The sequence below is a fragment of the Mixophyes fleayi genome, chromosome 7 (assembly GCF_038048845.1).
Source record: "Mixophyes fleayi isolate aMixFle1 chromosome 7, aMixFle1.hap1, whole genome shotgun sequence".
NCBI classification, from domain to species: Eukaryota; Metazoa; Chordata; class Amphibia; order Anura; family Limnodynastidae; genus Mixophyes; species Mixophyes fleayi.
In genome coordinates this window covers 71,761,275-71,783,738 of record NC_134408.1, presented here as the reverse complement: position 1 = coordinate 71,783,738, position 22,464 = coordinate 71,761,275, and the positions used below count along the sequence as shown (strand labels likewise).

Here is a 22,464-nt window from a genome sequence, read left to right as displayed (position 1 = left end):
CCCCCAGATGGATGAAAGAGAAAACAGGATTTATACTTACGATAAATCTCTTTCTCTGAGTCCATCTGGGGGACACTGCGGTCCCCCCCCTTTTTCTTTTCTCTCCACTCCCCCCTCTGTTGAGTGGTGTATCTTAGTTGATTGGCCTCTCGTCCTAGGGCTTTGGTAATCAAACTGAGGTATGTGGGGAATTGGTGGGAGGGATATGCTGTCAGCAGGAAAAAGTTAACTCTTTAGGTGCCAGACTCCTCCCCTCCCTACTCAACCCCATGGTTAAGCAGTGTCCCCCAGATGGACTCAGAGAAAGAGATTTATCGTAATTTATCCTGTTTTCTGAGACCAGGGTAGAAACAGTTTTTTCCTGTATTCACCTTACTAAAGGATATGCCTTATTTTTGATGTATATGTCTGATACCATAGGCCTTTGTGGATGGAGGTCTTGTTTGTATTGGGATGTATTTAGTATGGAAGTGTCATTGTTTAGGATTTGTAAGGTTGCTAGTGGAAACCTCCAATTAGGCATATGTGGAAGGAAGTCTGATAGCAGGAATGGCTAATGAAGTTTTGTGATGAAGTGTCATGCCTGCTCTGGCCAAAGGCCCAGCAGGGGGTCGTTACTGTGTGGCCTTTTGCCCAGAGTGAATTTCATAGATAAGTGTAAATTTTGTTAGCCTTAAAGTGCATGTAAATCTATATTTTGGGACTCATCCTGATTCTGAAAATAGACTTTCTGAACTGTATAAATGAAGAGCTGTGTGAGCATGTAAGTGTTCTTATGAATGACCTGATCACTGGTACCTCAAACCAGTGTGAGTAAATAAACCTCTTGCTTCAAAGACCTGCTTGGAAACATCTTCAATATTGCTGTATTCCTGTGATCTACAGATTAGACCCTAAATCTAATCCGTTCGCCGGCTCTCTGAGCTTTGGACCCAAGCGTTTCCAGTACCACCGCTGTGGCTGCTACCCAGCAGCTCTGGTCAATGTGATAGACCAGGGGGGATCCATTCACAGCAACCCGGATCCATAGTAAGAGGTTTGGAGTAACCAGCTGGGGTACACCAGCAACGAGGTACACTAGCAGCGTCATTTACCCAGAAAAAACCCGGTACTGGATGCCAGTAAGGAGTCCAGTGGTGGCAGCTCGTGTAAGCCCCTCCTACTGCGGCAAGAGGGCGCTTTTTGGATAACGAAAGGGAAGGGTGTCAAAGTAAGCCCAGCCGGTTCCCAGCAACAACAGACAGGGTGGCATAGGCGGTCCATCCTGTCACACAGGAAATTTTAGAAAACTCCAACCATCCCTGGCATTTAATCAATAGCACCCACGTATAATAATATGACCTCCCTCAAGCTCCAACATTTAATTAATAGTATATAAATGTAATAAATATATATTTTTCCCTTCATCCAACCCGAACATGAAAGTAATAGTATTCCCATTTAATAAATAAACCTATTTCCCTCCCTCCAAACAGCCCTTAGCAATAAATTGATAGCATTTACGCTTAATATAACCATTTTCCACAAACATCACGGCATTAAATAATTAATATTCACATTTAATAAATAGCTCTCCTCCTCAAACTCGGCCCCACATTAAATTAATACCCCCAAGCCAACCCAGCATTAAATTAAAGGTCCCTTCACTCCATATTAGTTTAATAGGCCCCAGTATTAAATGAAATTGCCCCACCAATAAATTAAATTGCCCCACCATCACCCCACAAATGGCACCCATTAAATAATTAGCCCCAACCTTAACTCCACCATTCAATAAATCCCCAACCTCCCAGCCATGAACTATTAAGACACTCCTCCTCCCTTCCCTCATATCACACAATATATTAAGACCCTCCCATTCCACCCTTGAGCAGCCCCCCTCCTATCCTACACACCCTTGAGCAGCCCCCCTCCTATCCTACACACACTTTAGCAGCCACACACACTTTAGTAGCCACACACTTACCTTGTTCCTGCTGCAGACTCCTCTCACTGCACACATGGGACGGCAGCTGTCATGTGACACGTCCCATGTGACCTGTGTATGGAGACTGCAGCCACAGAGGAGGGAGAGACAGATCAGCAGAGGAATCCACGGCCACATTAAGCTGGGTGACTGGTCCCAGGGGTGGCCAGCCATCTAGTACCACACTAGATGGGGGGGTTGCGCTATACATATATTTTTATTTTATTAAAAAAAACAAACCTCTAAAAAGATACCAGGCGGCCTGTTGAGGCTATTGGCCTAACGGGACTTTTCCTGGTAGGTTACATGGCCAATCCGCCCCTGGCACAAGCATTTGCTTCTATGCAGATTTGCGTGATTTTGGGACTTATGCCCGCCTGTGCCTGGAGAGGTGAGGCAGGGGAGGGAAAGGGTTTGTAAATGCAGTAAAATAAATCCGACTAATGCAGTCCGGCAGAAACACGCATATATCCTGTTAGGTGGCGTATAGTTTCTCTCCTTATGGAGAGGTGGACGTATTTCGAAATGCGTGTGGCTCTGGACGGAAATATGCTTTTTCACATTTTGCGCCCAGAGTTGCAGGGCCTGTAATCATAGCTGTGATTGTATATGTAAATACTGTATTAGCGAATGGGCACGAGTAGCTCCTTGTAGAATAAATAAGGCTATAGAGAACCAAGTGCAGATTAAACATTGCAGACCTATGACTGTGTGTAAGGTTACTTACTATATACTATATGGATCAGTCAGAAATACTGCATTTACGAACTCCTGCGAAGACCTTTAAATTAAATTTTCCCTTATAGATACTAATGGTAAATTATTGATGACCTATCTTAACCGAATGTTGTTGCAAAATCACTTCAAATATAAGATTTCTCCAGACGATATATATTAGGGTTCACATGTACACAATTTTAATTTTATTTTGCTGGTTTTATTAATTATTGGATTATTTTGCTGCTATTTTTATTATTTTAATTAAAAATTAATAAAGATTCTGATTTTAATGTAAGAAAAATAAAATTAAGCACCATTGTCCTGACAGTATATTACAAAAATTGACTTCAAATATCTAACCCAGTGGTTTCCAAACTTTTGCAGTTCGCGGCACCCTTAGAGTCTCCAAAAATTTTTTCAAGGCACCCCTCCAAAATAATTACAGAGCAGTCCCGTTTTATAAGTAGTCAAAAAGACGTAATAAGTATTTACGTCAGATCAGAAATACTTATTTAGTTGTATACAAAAATAATACACATAAATCTAAGGGAAAAGAATTTATTTATGTATATTTTTTTCAATTATATTTCTGTCAAAGAATAATTTACAGCTAACACACTCTGTGCCCCCTGCATCCACACACACCGTGCCCTCTGCATCCACACACACCGTGCCCTTTGCATCCACACACTCAGTGCCCCCTACATCCACACACACACTGTGCACCCACGCTCTGTCCCCTCAGCCTCTGCCCGCTCTGTCCCCTCAGCCTCTGCCCGCTCTGTCCCCTCAGCCTCTGCCCGCTCTGCCCCCTCAGCCTCTGCCCGCTCTGCCCCCTCAGCCTCTGCCCCCTCAGCCTCTGCCCGCTCAGCCTCTGCCCGCTCAGCCTCTGCCCGCTCAGCCTCTGCCCGCTCTGCCTCTGCCCGCTCTGCCCCCTCAGCCTCTGCACCCTCAGCCTCTGCCCGCTCTGTCCCCTCAGCCTCTGCCCGCTCTGTCCCCTCAGCCTCTGCCCGCTCTGCCCCCTCAGCCTCTGCCCGCTCAGCCTCTGCCCGCTCAGCCTCTGCCCGCTCAGCCTCTGCCCGCTCAGCCTCTGCCCGCTCTGCCTCTGCCCGCTCTGCCCCCTCAGCCTCTGCCCGCTCTGTCCCCTCAGCCTCTGCCCGCTCTGTCCCCTCAGCCTCTGCCCGCTCTGTCCCCTCAGCCTCTGCCCGCTCTGTCCCCTCAGCCTCTGCCCGCTCTGTCCCCTCAGCCTCTGCCCCCTCAGCCTCTGCCCCCTCAGCCTCTGCCCCCTCAGCCTCTGCCCGCTCTGCCCCCTCAGCCTCTGCCCCCTCAGCCTCTGCCCGCTCTGCCCCCTCAGCCTCTGCCTGCTCTGCCTCTGCCCGCTCTGTCCCCTCAGCCTCTGCCTGCTCTGCCTCTGCCCGCTCTGTCCCCTCAGCCTCTGCACCCTCTGCCTCTGCACGCTCTGTCCCCTCAGCCTCTGCACCCTCTGCCTCTGCACGCTCTGTCCCCTCAGCCTCTGCACTCTCTGCCCGCTCTGTCCCCTCAGCCTCTGCCCCTCGCTGTGCCCCCGCCGTGGACAGAAAAAAGAAAAAAACTACTTACCAATCCGGCGGCACCCGGGACCCAGCATCCAACTCCTTCCTCATTTCTCACTGAATGCCGGGCGTGACGTCATGCCCGGCATTCAGTGAGAAGCGAGCAAGGAGGAGGATGCTGGGTCCCGGGCGTCGCCGGATTGGTAAGTAGTTTTTTTCTTCTTCCTGTCCACGGCACCCCTGTGACAGCCCTGGGAGCCGCGGCGCACAGTTTGGGAACCTAGGATCTAGCCACTGGTTTGACTGTTGAACAAGTGTGGTAGCACCTCCCAATATAGGCATTTATAACAAACTAGAAGGTTTGATAATATATTGTAAAATTAATTATATCAATATAGGAGGGGAATTAACATGATGAATATACTTTTCAACATTGATCAAAAAGGATCTAGGGCAGTAATTTACTTATTTTCAAGTCAATAAAGATATCTGTATTATACATGGTAATGGCCCAGAGATGTGATGGGCTAGAGCTGTGCTCCACAGGGGATAGACTGTGGTGCATGGTCTGGAAAAGGGGCAACACTGGGGCTGGAATGTACTGTCTTCTTGCTTGACTCTGTAGTAGCCACTGGACGGGACAGGAACTTGTATTAAATGCCCTTCCAGCACAGGCACTTCTTGACCACTGTGCAATATGAGGCTCTCTGGGAGTCTCTACTCTCTTTCTCGTCTAATAGCACACTAATTTCAGCTCCACTTATGTAGCTTATGCTATGTGGGAAGTGTTGTGATATTAATTAAGCCATCCAGTCTCAGACAGAAAGTAAAAGGTGAGAAAATGATGGGCTTCACCATGTGACTGAATCTCTATATTTGGCAGGTACATAACAAGAATTGTGAACCAGAAATACTGCCATTACACACTGCATTAAAGTCTATATAGTTATTTTTTTATTTTATCTTATTATACAGCTATTACGCAGAATATATTACAAAATGGCGGGAAAAACAACATTCAGTAAAACCTTAAATGCCCGTGAACATGTAGAAGAGATGAGCATGGTCATTGTAAAAACATAAATGCCATTTTGCATATATCAGCAGGTTAACTAAACTATTGTAAAGTTAATTTTACAGGTATGGTGTTGAGGATTACCAGATCTTTCCCTACTTTGCTTGAACAACATTGTAGAGGGATAGGGCTGAGGCAGTTTGATCAAAAGGAAAGTTTTCATTTTTCACTTAACAACTTAAAAGAAGTATCATACTGCTAAGTTCAAAATACTCACTCCCCAGAGTTCAATGCTCAACTTGTTTGAGGGAGTGCTTGTATCCGATCAATATATTGATTATGTAACTCCTTTACTAACATTGCTGTTGTTCAGTGCAACTTTTCAATCTAAATACAATTAATTTTTAACTGTGTAGAGCAAGGTAGACTATGAAAGCAAGAGCCTGTCTATAACTGTCTAGCACATATTTTGGACCTAAAATTGTTGCTAGTAAAGAATCCATTCAGTGTAATGTAGAACTTCCTATAACTTGTACCCTCTGCAATGAAAACACAGCGCTTAAGGTAGGTGTCTATTATGCTTTCCCCTTGCTCTTGAAATGTGTATACATTGGTTATCTCAAAGAGAGCAGAGAATGAACTGATGATTAGCTACAGCTAAAGTTTGTTTATATCATATTTGTTCAGCTATATTGTAACATTTTAAGTTTTTTGTATAGTATAGTGTTGCCTTTTTTTTTATTTGCTTAACGTTTTTTTTTTTGTTTTGTTTTTTAAATAGAAAATAAAGCTTCCCCAGAAAGTGTCCAGACTGTTTCCAGCATATGAACTGTATCTGTATGGTGAAGGTATTTATGCAGAAGAAAACAAAAATCTTTCATTGAGTGGAATTCCAGTTTTGTTTCTTCCTGGAAATGCTGGCAGTTATAAGCAAGGTTTGTACGTAAAGACAGTGAGTGTATTTCCGTTTTATCTTTATCCTGTAACGCAGAGGTTTAGGAAGGGAAGCAACTTTAAAAAAATAAATTAAAAAAAATACAATTGTTTACTTTTTTTGTTTTTATCTGCTTCTCTAGACAACTAAATTTACAGTCCCAATTATGTGACCCTCTCAATTATGAAGATGAAGGTTGTAAATTTATTTGTCTTGATCTTAGGAGAGTAGGTATTTTATTATAATTTTTTATTTAAATTATTGCCACAAAAGGTCTGCAGTGCCGTACATGACATAAACAGATGGCAGTGATCAATCACACATTGCATGAAGAACAAAATACAAAGACCAGACATTATAAATAAACAGATAAGACATTAATGCAGATCAAATTATTTAAGGGGCAGTGAGTGAGCGTGACGGTAGTGACCAGCGTGACATAGGCCTAAGCTTAACAAAACAGGGTTAGGGAAGCAGGCCAAGAGGTACAGAGGGTGATGGAATAGTAGAAGAACACAAAGAGGGCCCTGCTTGTCAGAGCTTACATTTTAAAGGAAACGGAGAGACACAATTAGCGTTGTCCTCTTAGATCTCTCTCTGACCTGCGTCTTGTCTCGTCTCTAATAACCACCTCTCACTCCCATCAAGACTTCTCACGTGAGAAGTCTTGATGGGAGTGAGAGGTGGTTATTAGAGACGAGACAAGACGCAGGTCAGAGAGAGATCTAAGAGGACGGGAGGGAGAGTATTTTGATATGAGATTTGAGATGTATGCATGGGTGTTCTTGTGTAGAGGGCTTTGTAGGTAAGGGTGAGTAATTTGATTCTGGAGAACACAAGGAGCCAGTGTAGGGGTTTGCAAAGTGGTGCAGCAGATGTGCACCTGTGAGAGAGGAAGATCAGTTTTGCAGCAGCATTTAGCATGGATTGAAGTGTGGATATATGGGTGTCAGGAATGCCAGATAGCAGGAGGTTGCAATAGACAAGACGGGAGATTATTGGTCTTTATTTTATAGGGCGCCACAAAATTTTCCCAGTGCCGTACAGAAAACAGACAGTGGACCATACAGAGTAATACAGTACAAAACGATGAACAAAACTACCAGTACTTCAATAGCTCCAAACATAGCGCAGTGGAGTTGGAGGAGAAGAAAAGGTAGAGAGACGGAAGGGAAGAGGGCCCTGCTCATAGCAGTTTACATCCTAAGAGGAGGGTAGAAAGACCAGAGGCACAATGGGGAGTTAGAGGGGATAATCGCAAGAGAAGCGAGTAGAAGGACGGGATGAGAGGTGAGGAGATAATTCATGGAGAGATTGTTAGGTGTAAGGATGGTATGCTTTGAGGAACAGATGAGTTTTAAGTGCTCGTTAAAAGTTGCACAAATTAAGGGACAGAAATTGGATTCTGGAGTGAGACGACAATCATTGGCCAATTGCAGGGGATGGAATGTGAATGGAGAGTAGGTTGGAGATCTATGGGGCAGTGGAGTGGGAGAGGGCCTTGTAGATGAGGGTAAGCAGTTTGAAAAGGATTCTGTAGTGGAAGGGGAGCCAGTGTAGGACAAGGCGGAGAGGGGAGGTGTGGTGTATACCTAGAACTATTATATTGACTGCAGTGCTAGGTGAAGTTAAGGTGGATGCATTGGCAACCGAGGTAATCACTGATGTGACCAGGGGGTATTTCTACAATTAAAGCATGATTTGTATGTCTATTCTGTCCCATTTGAAAAATACAATGGATAAGAGTTTTGGTAGCATCTTTGAGCAAGATACAGTCAGGTCCATAAATATTGGGACATCAACACAATTCACATATTTTGGGCTCTATACACCACCACAATAGATTTGAAATGAAACTAACAAGATGTGCTTTAACTGCAGACTTTCAGCTTTAATTTGAAAATCAGGTGAACAGTGTAGGAATTACAATGGTTTCTATATGTGCCTCCCACTTTTTAAGGGACCAAAAGTAATGGGACAAACTAAACAATCCTACATCAAACTTTCACTTTGCAATATTTTGTTGCAAATCCTTTGAAGTCAATTACAGCCTGAAGTCTGGAAGGCATAGACATCACCAGACGCTGGGTTTCATCGCTGGTGATGCTCTGCCAGGCCTCTGCTGCAAATGTCTTCAGTTCCTGCTTGTTCTTGGGGCATTTTCCCTTCAGTTTTGTCTTCATCAAGTGAAATGCATGCTCAATCGGATTCAGGTCAGGTGATTGACTTGGCCATTGCATAACATTCCACTTGTTAGCCTTAAAAAACTCTTTTGTTGCTTTTGCAGTATGGTTCGGGTCATTGTCCATCTGCACTGTGAAGCGCCGTCCAATGAGTTCTGAAGCATTTGACTGAATATGAGCAGATAATATTGCCCGAAACACTTCAGAATTCATCCTGCTGCTTTTGTCGGCACTCACATCATCAATAAATAAAAGGGAACCAGTTACATTGGCAGCCATACATGCCCACGCCATGACACTACCACCACTATGCTTCACTGATGAGGTGGTATGTTTTGGATCATGAGCAGTTCCTTTCCTTCTCCATACTCTTCCCTTTCCATCACTCTGGTACAAATTGATCTTTGTCTCATCTGTCCATAGGATTTTTTTCCAGAACTGTAATGGCTTTTTTTAGATGTTGTTTGCCAAACTCTAATCTGATCTTCCTGTTGTTGTGGCTCACAAATGGTTTACATCTTGTGGTGAACCCTCTATGTTCACTCTTGTGAAGTCTTCTCTTGATTGTTGACTTTGACACATATACATCTACTTCCTGGAGAGTGTTCTTAATTTGGCCAGCTGTTGTGAAGGGGTTTTTCTTCACCAGGGAAAAAATTCTTCTGCCATCCACCACAGTTGATATCCGGGGAATTCCGGGTCTTTTGGTGTTGCTGAGCTCTCCGGTGCGTTCTTTCTTTCTAAGAATGTTCCAAACAGTTGTTTTGGACACTCCTAATGTTTTTGCTATCTCTCTGATGGGTGTGTTTTGATTTTTCAGCCTAATGATGGCTTGCTTCACTGATAGTGACAGCTCTTTGGATCTCATATTGAGAGTCGACAGCAACAGATTCCCAATGTAAATATCACACCTAGAATCAACTCCAGACCTTTTACCTGCTTAATTGATGATGAAATAACGAGGGAATAACACACACATGTCCATGAAATAGGTTATTGAGTCGATAGTCCCATTACTTTTGGTCCCTTAAAAAGTGTGAGACACATATAGAAACTGTTGTAATTCCTACACCGTTCACCTGATTTGGATGTAAATACCCTCAAATTAAAGCTGAACGTCTGCAGTTAAAGCACATCATGTTAGTTTCATTTCAAATCCATTGTGGTGGTGTATAGAGCCCAAAATATGAGAATTGTGTTGATGTCCCAATATTTATGGACTTGACTGTAAGGACGTATTCTGGCAATGTTTTTAAGGTGGAGTCGACAGGACTGAGAGAGAGTCTGGATAGAGTCTGGATGTGAAGAATAAAGCAGAGGGCGGAGTCAAGTGTGACATCAAGGCAGCAGGCTTGGGAAACTGGGGTAATTGTGGTGTTATTGACAGTGAGGGAGATTTGAGGGCAGGTGGTGACTCTGGCAGGAGGGAAGATAATAAGCTCTGTTTAGGACATGTTGAGCTTTAGGTAGCATTGGGACATCCATGTAGGGATAGCAGAAAGACAGTTGGTTACACGAGATAGTATAGAAGGAGAGAGGTCAGGGGAAGAGATATATATATTTGGGTGTCATCAGCATAGAGGTGGTATTGGAAGCCAAATGAGCGAATTAGTGCCCTAAGAGAAGAGGTGTACAATGAAAAAAGTAAAGGGCCAAGAACACAGCTTTGTGGGACCCCAACAGATAGTGGGAGTGGAGGGGAGGATGTGCAAGAGGTAGATACACTAAAGGAGCGGTTTGATAGTTAGGAATTGAACCTGGAAAGGACTGTGTCACAAAGGCCAATGGAGTGAAGGGTGTGTAGGAGAAGAGGGTGATCAACAGTATCAAAAGCAGCAGAGAGGTTTAGGAGAAATTACCATTAGAATTTGCAGTAAGTAGATCATTGTATTTCACTAAACCCTACAGTTTCTGATTGATGTTAAAAATACATTCTGTTTATGTCATCTGATTTTAGTGTTTTGTTTTTTTTTCGTTTTTTTGTACGGTTGTACTTATAAGGGAATATGTTCGTCCAGTTTTGATGGAGCATTAACAAATTGATTAAATAAGATAAAGCATGTAGTCCTTCGCTTCCCTTGCCATCACAGATTAAATTAACTACTATCCCACAACAAACTAGTAGCCAGGATATATTCCTGCCCTCTTGTGCGTGGGGAGATGGAGCTGTACTAATAATAGCCCGTGGTCTGCTGGCAGTTAAGGGATTGCCCCTGCCCCTGGCCTTAGGCTCTTGCAAACCTCTATATGCAGTATGAGGTATTTGGAGTAGAATACTAAGCCCCCAGCCTAGTATTGTAGGCCCTATCCGTCTCCCCTCTTCGGATAGGTGGGGGGGGGGGGGTTGAAATCTGAACCTTAAATATGCCATATCTCCTACTTGACATCGTGGTAATATAAGACCCAGTCTATACAGGTTCCACAAAACTAGCGATACATAATGCCAAAGTCTGGTGCAGTTGAAGAAATAAAGTAGGAAGTAAAAGAAAAAATTACCCACTTTGTATGCTTAGTCAGTCAAATCCTTCATTCTCGTGTTCTCTCTTTTTTGTTTTTGTTATTTTTGTTTTTTTGTTTTGTTTTTTTTGTTTTATATATAAAATATAATCACAAAAAATTGTTATTGGAGCTCATGATCATCTCTTGATGCAACATTTTACGCTGGGGTTAGAGGGCTCCATGTTGTTGTTTTCCCACAAATCATGTTAGCAAGCTCAGGCTGACTAGTGTAGGGGATAGTTATGTAATGTGTTGTGTGGGTGTATTGTGGACCCTTGGCTTATGAAACCAGTATCCTGGATAGTTGCCACCTCTCGTTAGGTCCCATTTTTTTTCTTGTTCACCATCTGTCGCAAGCTGGCTAGGAAGAGAACCTTTTTCTTTTCAGTTTTGGGGCCGTTTCCAAATTGTGAACAGTCTACCCACTATTTTATCACTTCGCTATATACAAGCAAACCATAGGTTTGCCTTCTGTGACCCAGTATTACATAGGTGTTATATGGAGGTGGTATCTTTTGGGCCCTCATTTATTATCATATCCAACTGCAAACAGGATAACCTATCATATTTCACAGACCCTCATTACTAAAAGCTATTATTGATTGCAATATGGATCTGGTTACCATGATTGATGGATGTGGCACAATATATGCGGTAGCTTGAGGTAAACTGCTCCCTTTCAAAGCAGTGTACTTTTGAGAGATTGTTCTCAATCCTCTTATCGTGTAATTAATAAATATATATATATATATATATATATATATATATATATATATATATATATATATATATATAAAATGTTGTCTTAACAGTGTGAATTATTGGCTACAAACCAAAGTATTCATTTGTATCTTTTTTTTTTTTTTTTTTTTAATGTTGTCTACCAACAGCTCGCTCTATTGCTTCAATTGCTCTTCGAAAAGCTGAGAACATTGGTTATAGAAATCACTTCAATGTTTTTAGTGTGAATTTCAATGAAGAGCTCGTTGCACTTTACGGTGGCAGTTTACAAAGGCAAACCCAGTTTGTCCATTCCTGCATTAAAACAATACTACGCCTTTATAAGGTAAGATTTGTATTAGGATTTTTTTCATTAAATGACTGTTGTTTATAAGGTGGCCAGCCAAGTCTAGTTTAAAAAGGAGCAGCTTAGAGGGTCCCAAATGACTGGATCGCTAGGGACTCAAAAATCGATGAAATTCTACGATGGCACTGAATGCGCCCTTTTAAATTTCAACTGGCTTTAATAAAAGTGGAGTGTACAATAGCTGTGAACATATATTTAATAACTTTAAAGTGCCTAGTTTTTTAACTGTTAAAATGTTGTGCTTGCATATTCTTTTTATATAGATACTAAAACACCAATAATCTGTATTCTAATATTAAGAAAATATGAATGCAGTTTTTTAATGTGATCTAAAGATGTACTGGAAGATAACCTCTTATAGTTAATACAGTCCAACTATCTGCTACTGTGCATGCATTCCTTCTTTCTTTTTACACACTCTCTCTTTCTGGATGCATAGTTAAGCACCCTTGGGTATAGCAGTGTATTCAGGTCTGTGAATGCATGGATGCAATTTGAATCATCATCAACATTTATTTATATAGCGCCAGCAAATTCCGTAGCGCTTTACAATTAAGAACAAACATTAATAAAACAATACTGGGTAATGCATACAGATAGGTAAGAGAACCCTGCTCGCAAGCTTACAATCTATGAATGTGGTAAACAGTGTTTGTTTAATTGTTTGTTCTTGGCAGCTGATGTGTTTTTGTGGATGGCAATTAACCTTGGCCTTCTTACCTGTTTGGAAATCCCAATTATCCGTGACCTATGAGTAGATGAGCGATACAAGTCCAGCAACAATGTCAGTGACAAGCATGGATTTTAATGCACATCTCTTGTTTCATATGGTAGTTTACAATTATGTAAATTCAGAAATAAATTGGGTTAAGTTACAGCTCTCAGAAACCATTTATTTCCTCATAATTTATTCTGCAGCGCTGTACAGTTGGCAATACACAAATAGAATGCAATACAAATAAATATAGGAGCAAGAGAACGAACCATAGCAAAAGGCACAACTTAGAACATAAAGAAGCCTTTATATGAGGACAGGAGATGGGAGGTAGAGAGGGCCCTGCTTGTGAGAGCAAACATTCTAGAGGGGTGACAAAACAAACTGAGACATTGGGGATGGAGAAAACGAGTGGAATGGGCAGGTGGAGCATGAGGAAGGATTGTTGGATTGGGTGGGGTAGGTGTGAAAATGCTAATTAACTTGGGCTGCCAGCTAGTTAACTCAGATTTTGTTTGTAATCAGAACAATGTCTAAGCTGCACCTCATAACAATGGACATTTGAGACAAATGGTAATTACTTTAGCTTACACAAGCAAAATGACTTCTGCTGTCCTGTTATTTTCACACAGTATGGCAATATTCTGTCTAATACATGCAATATTGCAGGTAATAGCAAGGGCAAAATGTACCTTATAACATGAAATAAAAATACATATAATACACCGATGCTCTGGTGTATATACTGTTGGATCTAATCAGTCAGTTCACCTGTAAACGTCAGTGTACCAGTTTATGATCTCATCAGCCGGAGAGAATAAAAGACACTGCAAGTTCTGTGTGTGTGCAATTAGCTCTACTTTATTGTTTACAAATTCACATACTTATAGCACTCTGGTTACACAAAATCACGTACTTCCGCAAACCATGCCCCTAACTGTCTTGTCCTTGTCTTAAGCACTCATTTTGCATGTTTTCGTTACACAGCTCTTGCTACATTCTCACAGGAATTCTCCCAAGGGGGCTGGTGGTTTATCTCCTGTCTGCCATATCCAAGGTCATGGGCACAGCTTCTTGCAAACAACAAAATAATAATGAATAACTTCTACAAACTAGCTGTCTTTTTAAGTTGTACAATGACAAAATGGCTGACAGGCAACAAGATGGCGTTAGTTCAGCAAAATCATTTCTCAATACTTAGACTGGGCCAAGGATTAAAAAGTATATTAAACCGTGAGAAATTGGTGATTAATAAAGTTCTCCATGTAGTAGTGTCACGACTGAGTATAGCGTACCTGCTATCGTTGGCACTACTCTGAGGAAGGTGCGGAGTCTAATGTGCCCCTGGTGTTCACCATGGACCCCCGCAAAGAGGTATGGACTCAGCTGCAGGGAACACGCAGGTCGCGGTCTTTCCACGAGTCAGATAGCGAAGCACGAGAGAAATGTCAGACAGGCCTGTTCAGCAATGGTGCGGGCAATGCAGGTACACAAGGAGAATCCGAAGGGGTGGTGAGTCAAGCCGGGTCGGTAGCGTTCTGGCAGCGAGGTACAAAAGGGAGATCCAAGAGGGTAGTCAAGGCAATCCGGGTCACAAGCGAACCGCAATAATCAGAAGGCAGGCAAAAGGTCAGGAGATAGGTAATCACAGGAATACACTGGAAACGCTGGAGGACAGGAGGACCTGAAACTCTGGCACAGGAGGTGGGATCCAGAGAGGCTTAAATACTTCTAGTAGCCAATAAGCCTCAGCTCCGCAGCGCTGTCATACTACTAGCGCCGTAGCGCTGTCATAACACTAGCACCGTAGCGCTCCCTACATGCTGTGTCAACGGGAACACTTTCTGAACTTGTAGCGGGCGGCCGTTCGGGGGCGGAAGTGACGCGTCTGTTGCAACCGGCACAGCGGGACATCCGTCCCGATCTCACAGGCGGTGCCTGACAAGTAGCACCCCGTTTCTTGACACTGATCATTCATGAGCTTACCATTTCTGTTGTGTATTTCTTTTCATTTTACAAGAAACTGGTGTATTATATTGTATTACAAAAGGGAGAAGACTGCACCAGGCAATCCATTCTTCTTCCTCTAAATAAATGAATCACAATTTTCCTTGCGCAATAAAGTGTCTACAGAGGAAGGGTGCACCCAATCATAGTGTTAATTGTTAACCCAAAATTCAAGAAGAGAGAAAAGAATGATCATATGGGGCACTCAAAAATGAATAGAAAAATACATGTATGAATTGTATTGATATGTATCGAGATCTCTTTTTTTATATTTTTAAAAAACATCTTTATTAGTTGAATTGATAAAAAATATGTCCAGTAGCGAAATATTAAAAATTGCAATTGGATCACACACTGAGATTGACATGGAAACTGTTAAGATAGACAATTGTTAATGCTCTGAAATAGTTATTCCCTTGATTTCATATAGCTTATCATATATCATGTATAACAGGTATAGAAATAATAATACAATCCCCTTCAATTACACGCAGGTCGCGGTCTTTCCACGAGTCAGATAGCGAAGCACAAGAGAAATGTCAGACAGGCCTGTTCAGCAATGGTGCGGGCAATGCAGGTACACAAGGAGAATCCGAAGGGGTGGTGAGTCAAGCCGGGTCGGTAGCGTTCTGGCAGCGAGGTACAAAAGGGAGATCCAAGAGGGTAGTCAAGGCAATCCGGGTCACAAGCGAACCGCAATAATCAGAAGGCAGGCAAAAGGTCAGGAGATAGGTAATCACAGGAATACGCTGGAGGACAGGAGGACCTGAAACTCTGGCACAGGAGGTGGGATCCAGAGAGGCTTAAATACTTCTAGTAGCCAATAAGCCTCAGCGCCGCAGAGCTATCATACTACTAGCGCCGTAGCGCTGTCATAACACTAGCGCCGTAGCGCTTCCTACATGCAGCGTCACATTGCCTAGCATCGGGAACGCTTTCTGAACTTGCAGGCGGCCGAGCGGGGGCGGAAGTGACGCGCCTGGTTGCTAGGCAGCAACCAGATTAGCTGAGTGGGACATCCGTCCCGATCTCACAGGCGGTGTCTGACAGTATGCCCTCCTCCTCCTCTTGATTGGTGAAATGTTTTGAGTAGCAGAGGAGCATGAAGGTCTGGTTTGTCCACCCAAGATCTCTCTTCAGGACCATATCCCTTCCAGTGAACAAAGAACTGTTGGCGACCATAGCGGATACGAACATCCAGGATTCGGCTGATCTCAAACTCTGTTCCAGAAGAGGTTTGAACAGGAGGAGGTCGAGAGGGAGGTACAAAGAACCTGTTAAGCACCAATGGTTGAAGTAAGGACACATGAAAGGTATTATGACATCGTAAGGAAGCAGGTAGCTTTAGCTTAACACACACAGGATTGATAACTTGTGAGATGGTGTAGGGACCAATAAAACGTGGAGCCATTTTCATAGATGGTACCTTCAGTCTCAAATCTTTAGTGGAAATCCATACCTGATCCCCTACCTTCAATAGAGAAGTTGCTCTACGGCAGGGGTGGGCAAACCAGTCCTCAAGGGCCATAAACAGTTCATGTTTTTAGGATTTCTGTCTGTAGAAACAGCTGGGATAATTACTGACCCAGCCAAATAGATTAACTCAGCTGTGCATGATTAAAGAAATCCTAAAAACATGAACTGTTTATGGCCCTTGAGGACTGGTTTGCCCACCCCTGCTCTACGGTGGCGGTCCGCAAAACACTTGTGGTGCTGTGTTGCCCTTTGCAGGGCCGCCTTAGTTTTGGCCCAGATGAGGGAAAATTCTCGATAAAGGGCGTCCACCGCTGGAACTGAGTGCTAGGAACCCCAACAGCCCGTAACACAAAACCCGGAGTCTGCTCAGAAGTCTGGTTTTCGCTGGAGCCCCTAGTGGTGGGGACAGGCTTGGCTGCAGACAACTGAGGGTCGTGAATTGTGCACTGACTGAGGGGAACCCAGCGATAGAGGGTAAGAGCAAAACAGAGTGAGGTCCAGAAAAGGTGTCGAGGCCGGCAGCAGGCAGAATATCCAGAACACAAAACCGGGGTCAGAGAGCACAGGCAAATCGGCAGCGAAGGAGTCCAGGCAAGGGTCAATGGGCACAGGCAAGCAAAGGTCGGCAACAGTAATTCAAAATCCAAGAAGGTACACAGAGAGCAAAGGTACACAGCAGGCTTAGTGTGACTAGCAGGAACTATAACCGGCAGGGAGGGCTTGTCCCTTCCTGCCTTATAAACAGTTGTCCACCAATGAAATTGCTCCTACCCCTGTAATCTAGCCCAGCTGGGCTGAAAACCCACGCGCCCGGCTGCCTAGATGCCGGGACGCTGCGCTGAGGGCAACGAGCGTCCCGACTGTTGCCTAGGCGACGGCCGGGAGCTAGAGGAAATGACGTCCCGGTCGTCATGAAGACGGCTGACCGCTGCCTAGTACCCGGAAGTGAGTCGCGGCGGTGGCCAGAGCCGCCGCGACTCGTAACAGTACCCCCCTCTTGAGGAGGGGTCAAAGAACCCCGACACCCGGATTTTCCGGAATATTTTTTAAAGAAGTCAGCAAGTAATTTATCAGAGTGGAGATTTCTTTGTGGTATCCAGGATCTTTCCTCAGGACCCTACCCTTATCAATGAATGAGGTAGTGAACCTGACCCTGGACCTTTTTTGAATCGAGGATCTTCTCGACAACAAATTCTTGATGTCCACCCACCAAGACTGGGTGAGGCCTAGAGGACTGTTGAGGTCTGAATTTCTGAGAAGACCGGGCAGGTTTTAACAAGGAACAGTGGAACGTACTGGGAATTTTTAGAGATTCAGGGAGCTCTTATCTGAAAGCCACTGGGTTGACTTGTTTTATGATGGTAAAGGGACCAATAAACTTGGGTCCTAATTTTTTACAGGGTTGACGGAGTCTTGTGTTCCGAGTAGAAAGCCACACTGAATCTTCTACCTTAAAGGAACAGGCAGAGCGATGCAGATCAGAAAAAACTTTAGACCTAAAAGATGCTCGGAGTAGAGATTGATGAACTGATTTCCAAATCTTTTTAAGCCGGGTAGCCGTGACCCTGGTTTCGGGTGGCCTATCCGTAGATAGAGAGGACATTGAGTTGACTCTGGGATGATATTCAAGGTTACAATAAAAGGGAGAGTACTGAGAAGAAGTATGGCATGCGTTATTGTACGGAAATTCAGCCCATGGAAGAAGGTCAGACCAATTGTCGTGATTTTTGGATATATGGAGCCGTAGATATTGCTCCAGGGATTAGTTCACCCTCTCGGTTTGCCCGTTAGACTGTGGATGGTAGGCTGATGATAAACTGAGCCTAATCCCTAAGAAGGAGCAAAAAGCCTTCCAGAATGCTGCAACGAACTGTGATCCTCGATCTGATACTATATCCTCCGGTAACCCATGATCTCGAAAAACATGCTTCATAAACAAGGCGGCCAAAGAGCGTGCTGAGGGTAATTTTGTCAATGGAATAAAATGGGCCATTTTACTGAATCGATCTACAGTTACCCAGATGATGTTGCACCCAGAAGACAGGGGCAAATCAACAATGAAATCCATGAACAAATGGGTCCATCGGTCTGACTGGGGCTGGTAACTGCATAAGTAACCCAGAAGGAGAATTTCGAGAACTCTTATTCTTGGCACACAGATCACAAGATGATACATATTCTCTAACATCCGCAGATAATGATGGCCACCAGACTACACGAGAGAGGATTTCGATGGTCTTTGCAGCATCGGGATGTCCAGAAGTCCTGTTGTCATGACATTCTATCAGGACCGATTTTCTGAGATGTACCGGCACAAAGAGTCTGTCCGCTGGAGATTCAGGAGGTGCCTGTGACTGAAATTGTTGAAGGTTTTTACCAAGTTCCTGCGTGAAGGCAATCAGAAAAGAAGAAGCTGGAACAATGGAACAGGGTTTAGAGACCGGAGCTTGAGAAGAGACAAAACTGTGAGACAGAGCATCAGGTCTGAGGTTCTTTGAACCCAGTCGGTAGGTTATGATGAGGCGAAAATGGGAGAAGAAGAGGGACCACCGTGCTTGTCTAGAATTCAACCTTTTAGCCGACTCAATGTAGGACAAGTTTTTATGGTCAGTGTAAATAGTAATAGCATGTTTCGCACCTTCAAGCCAGTGGCGCCATTCCTCTAAAGCCTACTTGACGGCCAGCAGCTCCCGATTGCTAACATCATAATGCTCTTTGGCAGAAGAGAATCTCCGGGATAAGTAGACACGGGTGAAGGCGATGGTCACTCAAATCCTTTTGGGACAACACCGTTCCCACTCCCACATCAGAGGCGTCTACTTCAATGACAAATGGAAGGTCTGGATTTGGATGTCTGAGCACCAGTGCTGATACAAAGGCCTGTTTCAAGGTTTTGGAGGCAGAGATGGCGATGGGAGACCAGTTTTTAGTGTTCGTTCCCTTGCGTGTTAAGGCTGTAATAGGAGAAACGAGAGTAGAAAAGGACATGATGAATTTCCTATAATAGTTGGCGAACCCTAGGAACCTTTGTAAAGCCTTAAGATTCGAGGGCCGCACCCAGTCAAGAATGGCCTGCACCTTCACGGGATCCATGGCGAATCCTTCCGGGGAGATGACATATCCCAAAAATGAAACTGTAGAAACTTCGAACTCGCATTTCTCTAATTTAGCATAGAGGTGATAATGACGGAGTTTCCGAAGAACCAGTTGTACATGTTCACAATGTTGTTCAAGGGACTGAGAATAGATTAGGATGTCATCTAAGTAGACTACTACAAAGGAGCCCAGAAATTCACGAAGGACGTCATCAATTAAATCTTGGAAAACAGCTGGAGCGTTACTTAGACCGACGGGCATGACAAGATATTCGTATTGGCCTGTTTGGGTATTAAAGGCCGTTTTTCACTCGTCGCCTTCACGGATACGAATCAAGTTATATGCTTCTCGAAGGTCAATCTTTGAAAAGATCCTGGCTCCTTTAAGCTGGTCAAACATGACCAAAACGCAAAGGGTATGCGTTTTTAATGGTTACCCTATTTAACCCTCGATAATCAATACAGGGCCTCAAACTGCCGTCCTTCTTACCAACGAAAAAGAAGCCTGCCACTGCAGGTGACTTGGACGGTCTGATAAAGCCTTTTTGCAGATTCTCCTCTACGTAAGATTCCATGGCTAATGTTTCCGGAATGGACAGGGCGTACAACCTTCCCTTGGGTAATTTGGCACCTGGAATAAGATCAATGGCATAGTCGTACTCCCGGTGAGGAGGGAGGATATCTGCTTCTTTCTTGGAAAAAAACGTCGGAGAATTCTTGATACGGAAAGAGTAGCTGTACTGGACAAGTATGAGTCACCCTAAGCGGCAGGGATAGACAGGTGGAGGAGCACATGGAGCTCCACTTGATTATATCTCCTGTAGTCCAATCAATTCTGGGATTATGGAGGACCAACCACGGATAACCCAGGATAAGAGGTACTGAAGGACAATGGATTAAGTACAATGAGATGGTTTCGGAGTGAAGGGCACCCAACTTTAGCAGAAGAGGAGGTGAGCAATGATGGATCTCACCTTTGTTCAGGCGGTACCCGTCGAGCCCATGCACAGCGATAGCGGTTTCCAGAGGGACCGCTGAGAAACCCAGGGACCGGGCAAGTGTCAGGTCTAAAAAGTTTCCAGCGGCTCCACTATCCACAAACGCAGGAATAGATGTCCGCCGTGCGAGAGTTGGGCAGGTATTAGTAGGGAATTTTTCGGAGAGATTACCTGTAGACCTAAGTGAACTCTCTCCGTGTTCACTTGACCTGGTCTTTTCCCGGTCTGGCGTGGCAAGAACAGATGGCAAATGGCCCTTCTCTCCGCAGTATAGGCAGAGACCCAGATTGCGTCTTCGGGTGCGTTCTTCCGAAGACAGTCGATATACTCCCAGTTGCACTGGTTCTACTGGATCAACGGGAGAAGGCATAGGAGAAAAGGCCGAAGGATTTTCCTTCTCAGCTTTCCTCTCCCTGAATCTTCTGTCGATCCGAATGGCTAGTTGCATGAGCTCTTCTAGTGACCCAGCCGTAGGATACTGGACAAGTGAATCTTTAACTTGTTCAGACAACCCCAGTCGGAACTGACTACGCAGAGGCGGGTCATTCCATTCACAGCCCGAGGACCAACGCCTGAAATGGGAGCAGTAATCTTCGACAGAGCGTCGTCCTTGCGTTAAGGACCGCAATTGCGCTTCTGCAGAAGCCACTCGATCTGGGTCGTCATAGATCAAACCAAGAGCTTGAAAGAATGCGTCCACGGATTGCAACTGGGGACTGTTAGGATCCAAGCTGAAAGCCCAAGATTGAGGATCCCCTTGTAGAAGAGAGATTATAATTCCCACTCTTTGCTGAGGTGATCCAGACGAAAGTGGCCTTAATCTGAAATAGAGCTTACAGCTCTCACGAAAATTGCGGAAGAGTCTGCGGTCTCCTGGAAAGCGATCTGGGAGGTTCATTTTAGGTTCTACCACAGAAGGTTGAGCGGCTTGTGAGGCCCTTGCTGCTTGCTCTTGGGCGGCTTGCCGCTGAGACAATTCTTGGACCATCTGGGACAAGGTCTGGATTTGTCCCGCCAGTACTTGAGCCGGACTGGGTTCCATAGGTCCGAGAAGATTGTTTACTCACTTCAAGAGTAAATCATTTTTTTTTTTTTTTAAGGCCGGTTATAATGTTAGGAACCCCAACAGCCCGTAACACAAAACCTGAAGTCTGCTCAGAAGTCTGGTTTTCGCTGGAGCCCCTAGTGGTGGGGACAGGCTTGGCCGCAGACAACTGAGGGTCGTGAATTGTGCACTGACTGAGGGGAACCCAGCGATAGAGGGTAAGAGCAAAACAGAGTGAGGTCCAGAAAAGGTGTCGAGGCCGGCAGCAGGCAGAATATCCAGAACACAAAACCGGGGTCAGAGAGCACAGGCAAATCGGCAGCGAAGGAGTCCAGGCAAGGGTCAATGGGCACAGGCAAGCAAACATAGTCAGTAACAAAGCAAAGGTCGGCAACAGTAGTTCAAAATCCAAGAAGGTACACAGAGAGCAAGGGTACACAGCAGGCATAGTGTGATTAGCAGGAACTATAACCGGCAGGGAGGGCTTGTCCACCAATGAAATTGCTCCTACCCCTGTAATCTAGCCCAGCTGGGCTGAAAACCCCCTGATGTGCGCAGGCGCCCGGCTGCCTAGATGCCGGGACGCTGCGCTGAGGGCAACGAGCGTCCCGACCGTTGCCAAAGCGACGGCCGGGAGCTAGAGGAAATGACGTCCCGGTCGTCATGACGACGGTCGGGACGCTGCCCAGTACCCGGAAGTGAGTCGCGGCGGTGGCCAGAGCCGCCACGACTCGAAACACTGAGGAGAACGAATTCGGAAAAGGATCTGGAATCATAGGATGCGCTCCAGACACAATAAACAATGGAGAGAAGCCGGTGGATTCATGGACGTGATGATTATGCGAGAACTCTGCCCAAGAAGAAATTGTGACCATCTTCTTTGATTATCAGCAGTAAAGCAACGAAGAAAGGTCTCTAAGTCCTGGTTGATCCGCTCGGTCTGGCCATTGGTCTGGGGGTGGTACCCCGACGAGAATTTCAATTCTATACCCAACTTCTTGCAGAAACGGGAGATGAATTGGACCCCTCTGTCAGAGATGATTTCTTTAGGACAACCATGTAGTTTGAAGATCTCTTTGATAAATGTGTCGGCTAAGCGACTGGCCGAAGGTAGACCAGAGAGAGGGATGAAGTGCACCATTTTGGAAAATCGATCAATGATGACTTAGATGGTATAGAATCCCGAACTGCA

General features: G+C 44.5%; 1 protein-coding gene across 1 annotated transcript in view; it reads left to right on the top strand.

Annotated features, from left to right (window-relative positions):
- Window positions 1-22,464, top strand: part of PGAP1 (post-GPI attachment to proteins inositol deacylase 1) — a 113,030-nt gene that overhangs the window by 11,515 nt on the left and 79,051 nt on the right. The window contains exons 2-3 of the mRNA XM_075179964.1: window positions 6,015-6,168; window positions 11,740-11,915. Of these exons, the coding sequence (XP_075036065.1) occupies window positions 6,015-6,168; window positions 11,740-11,915 (330 nt within the window). The remainder of the gene's footprint in view (window positions 1-6,014; window positions 6,169-11,739; window positions 11,916-22,464) is intronic.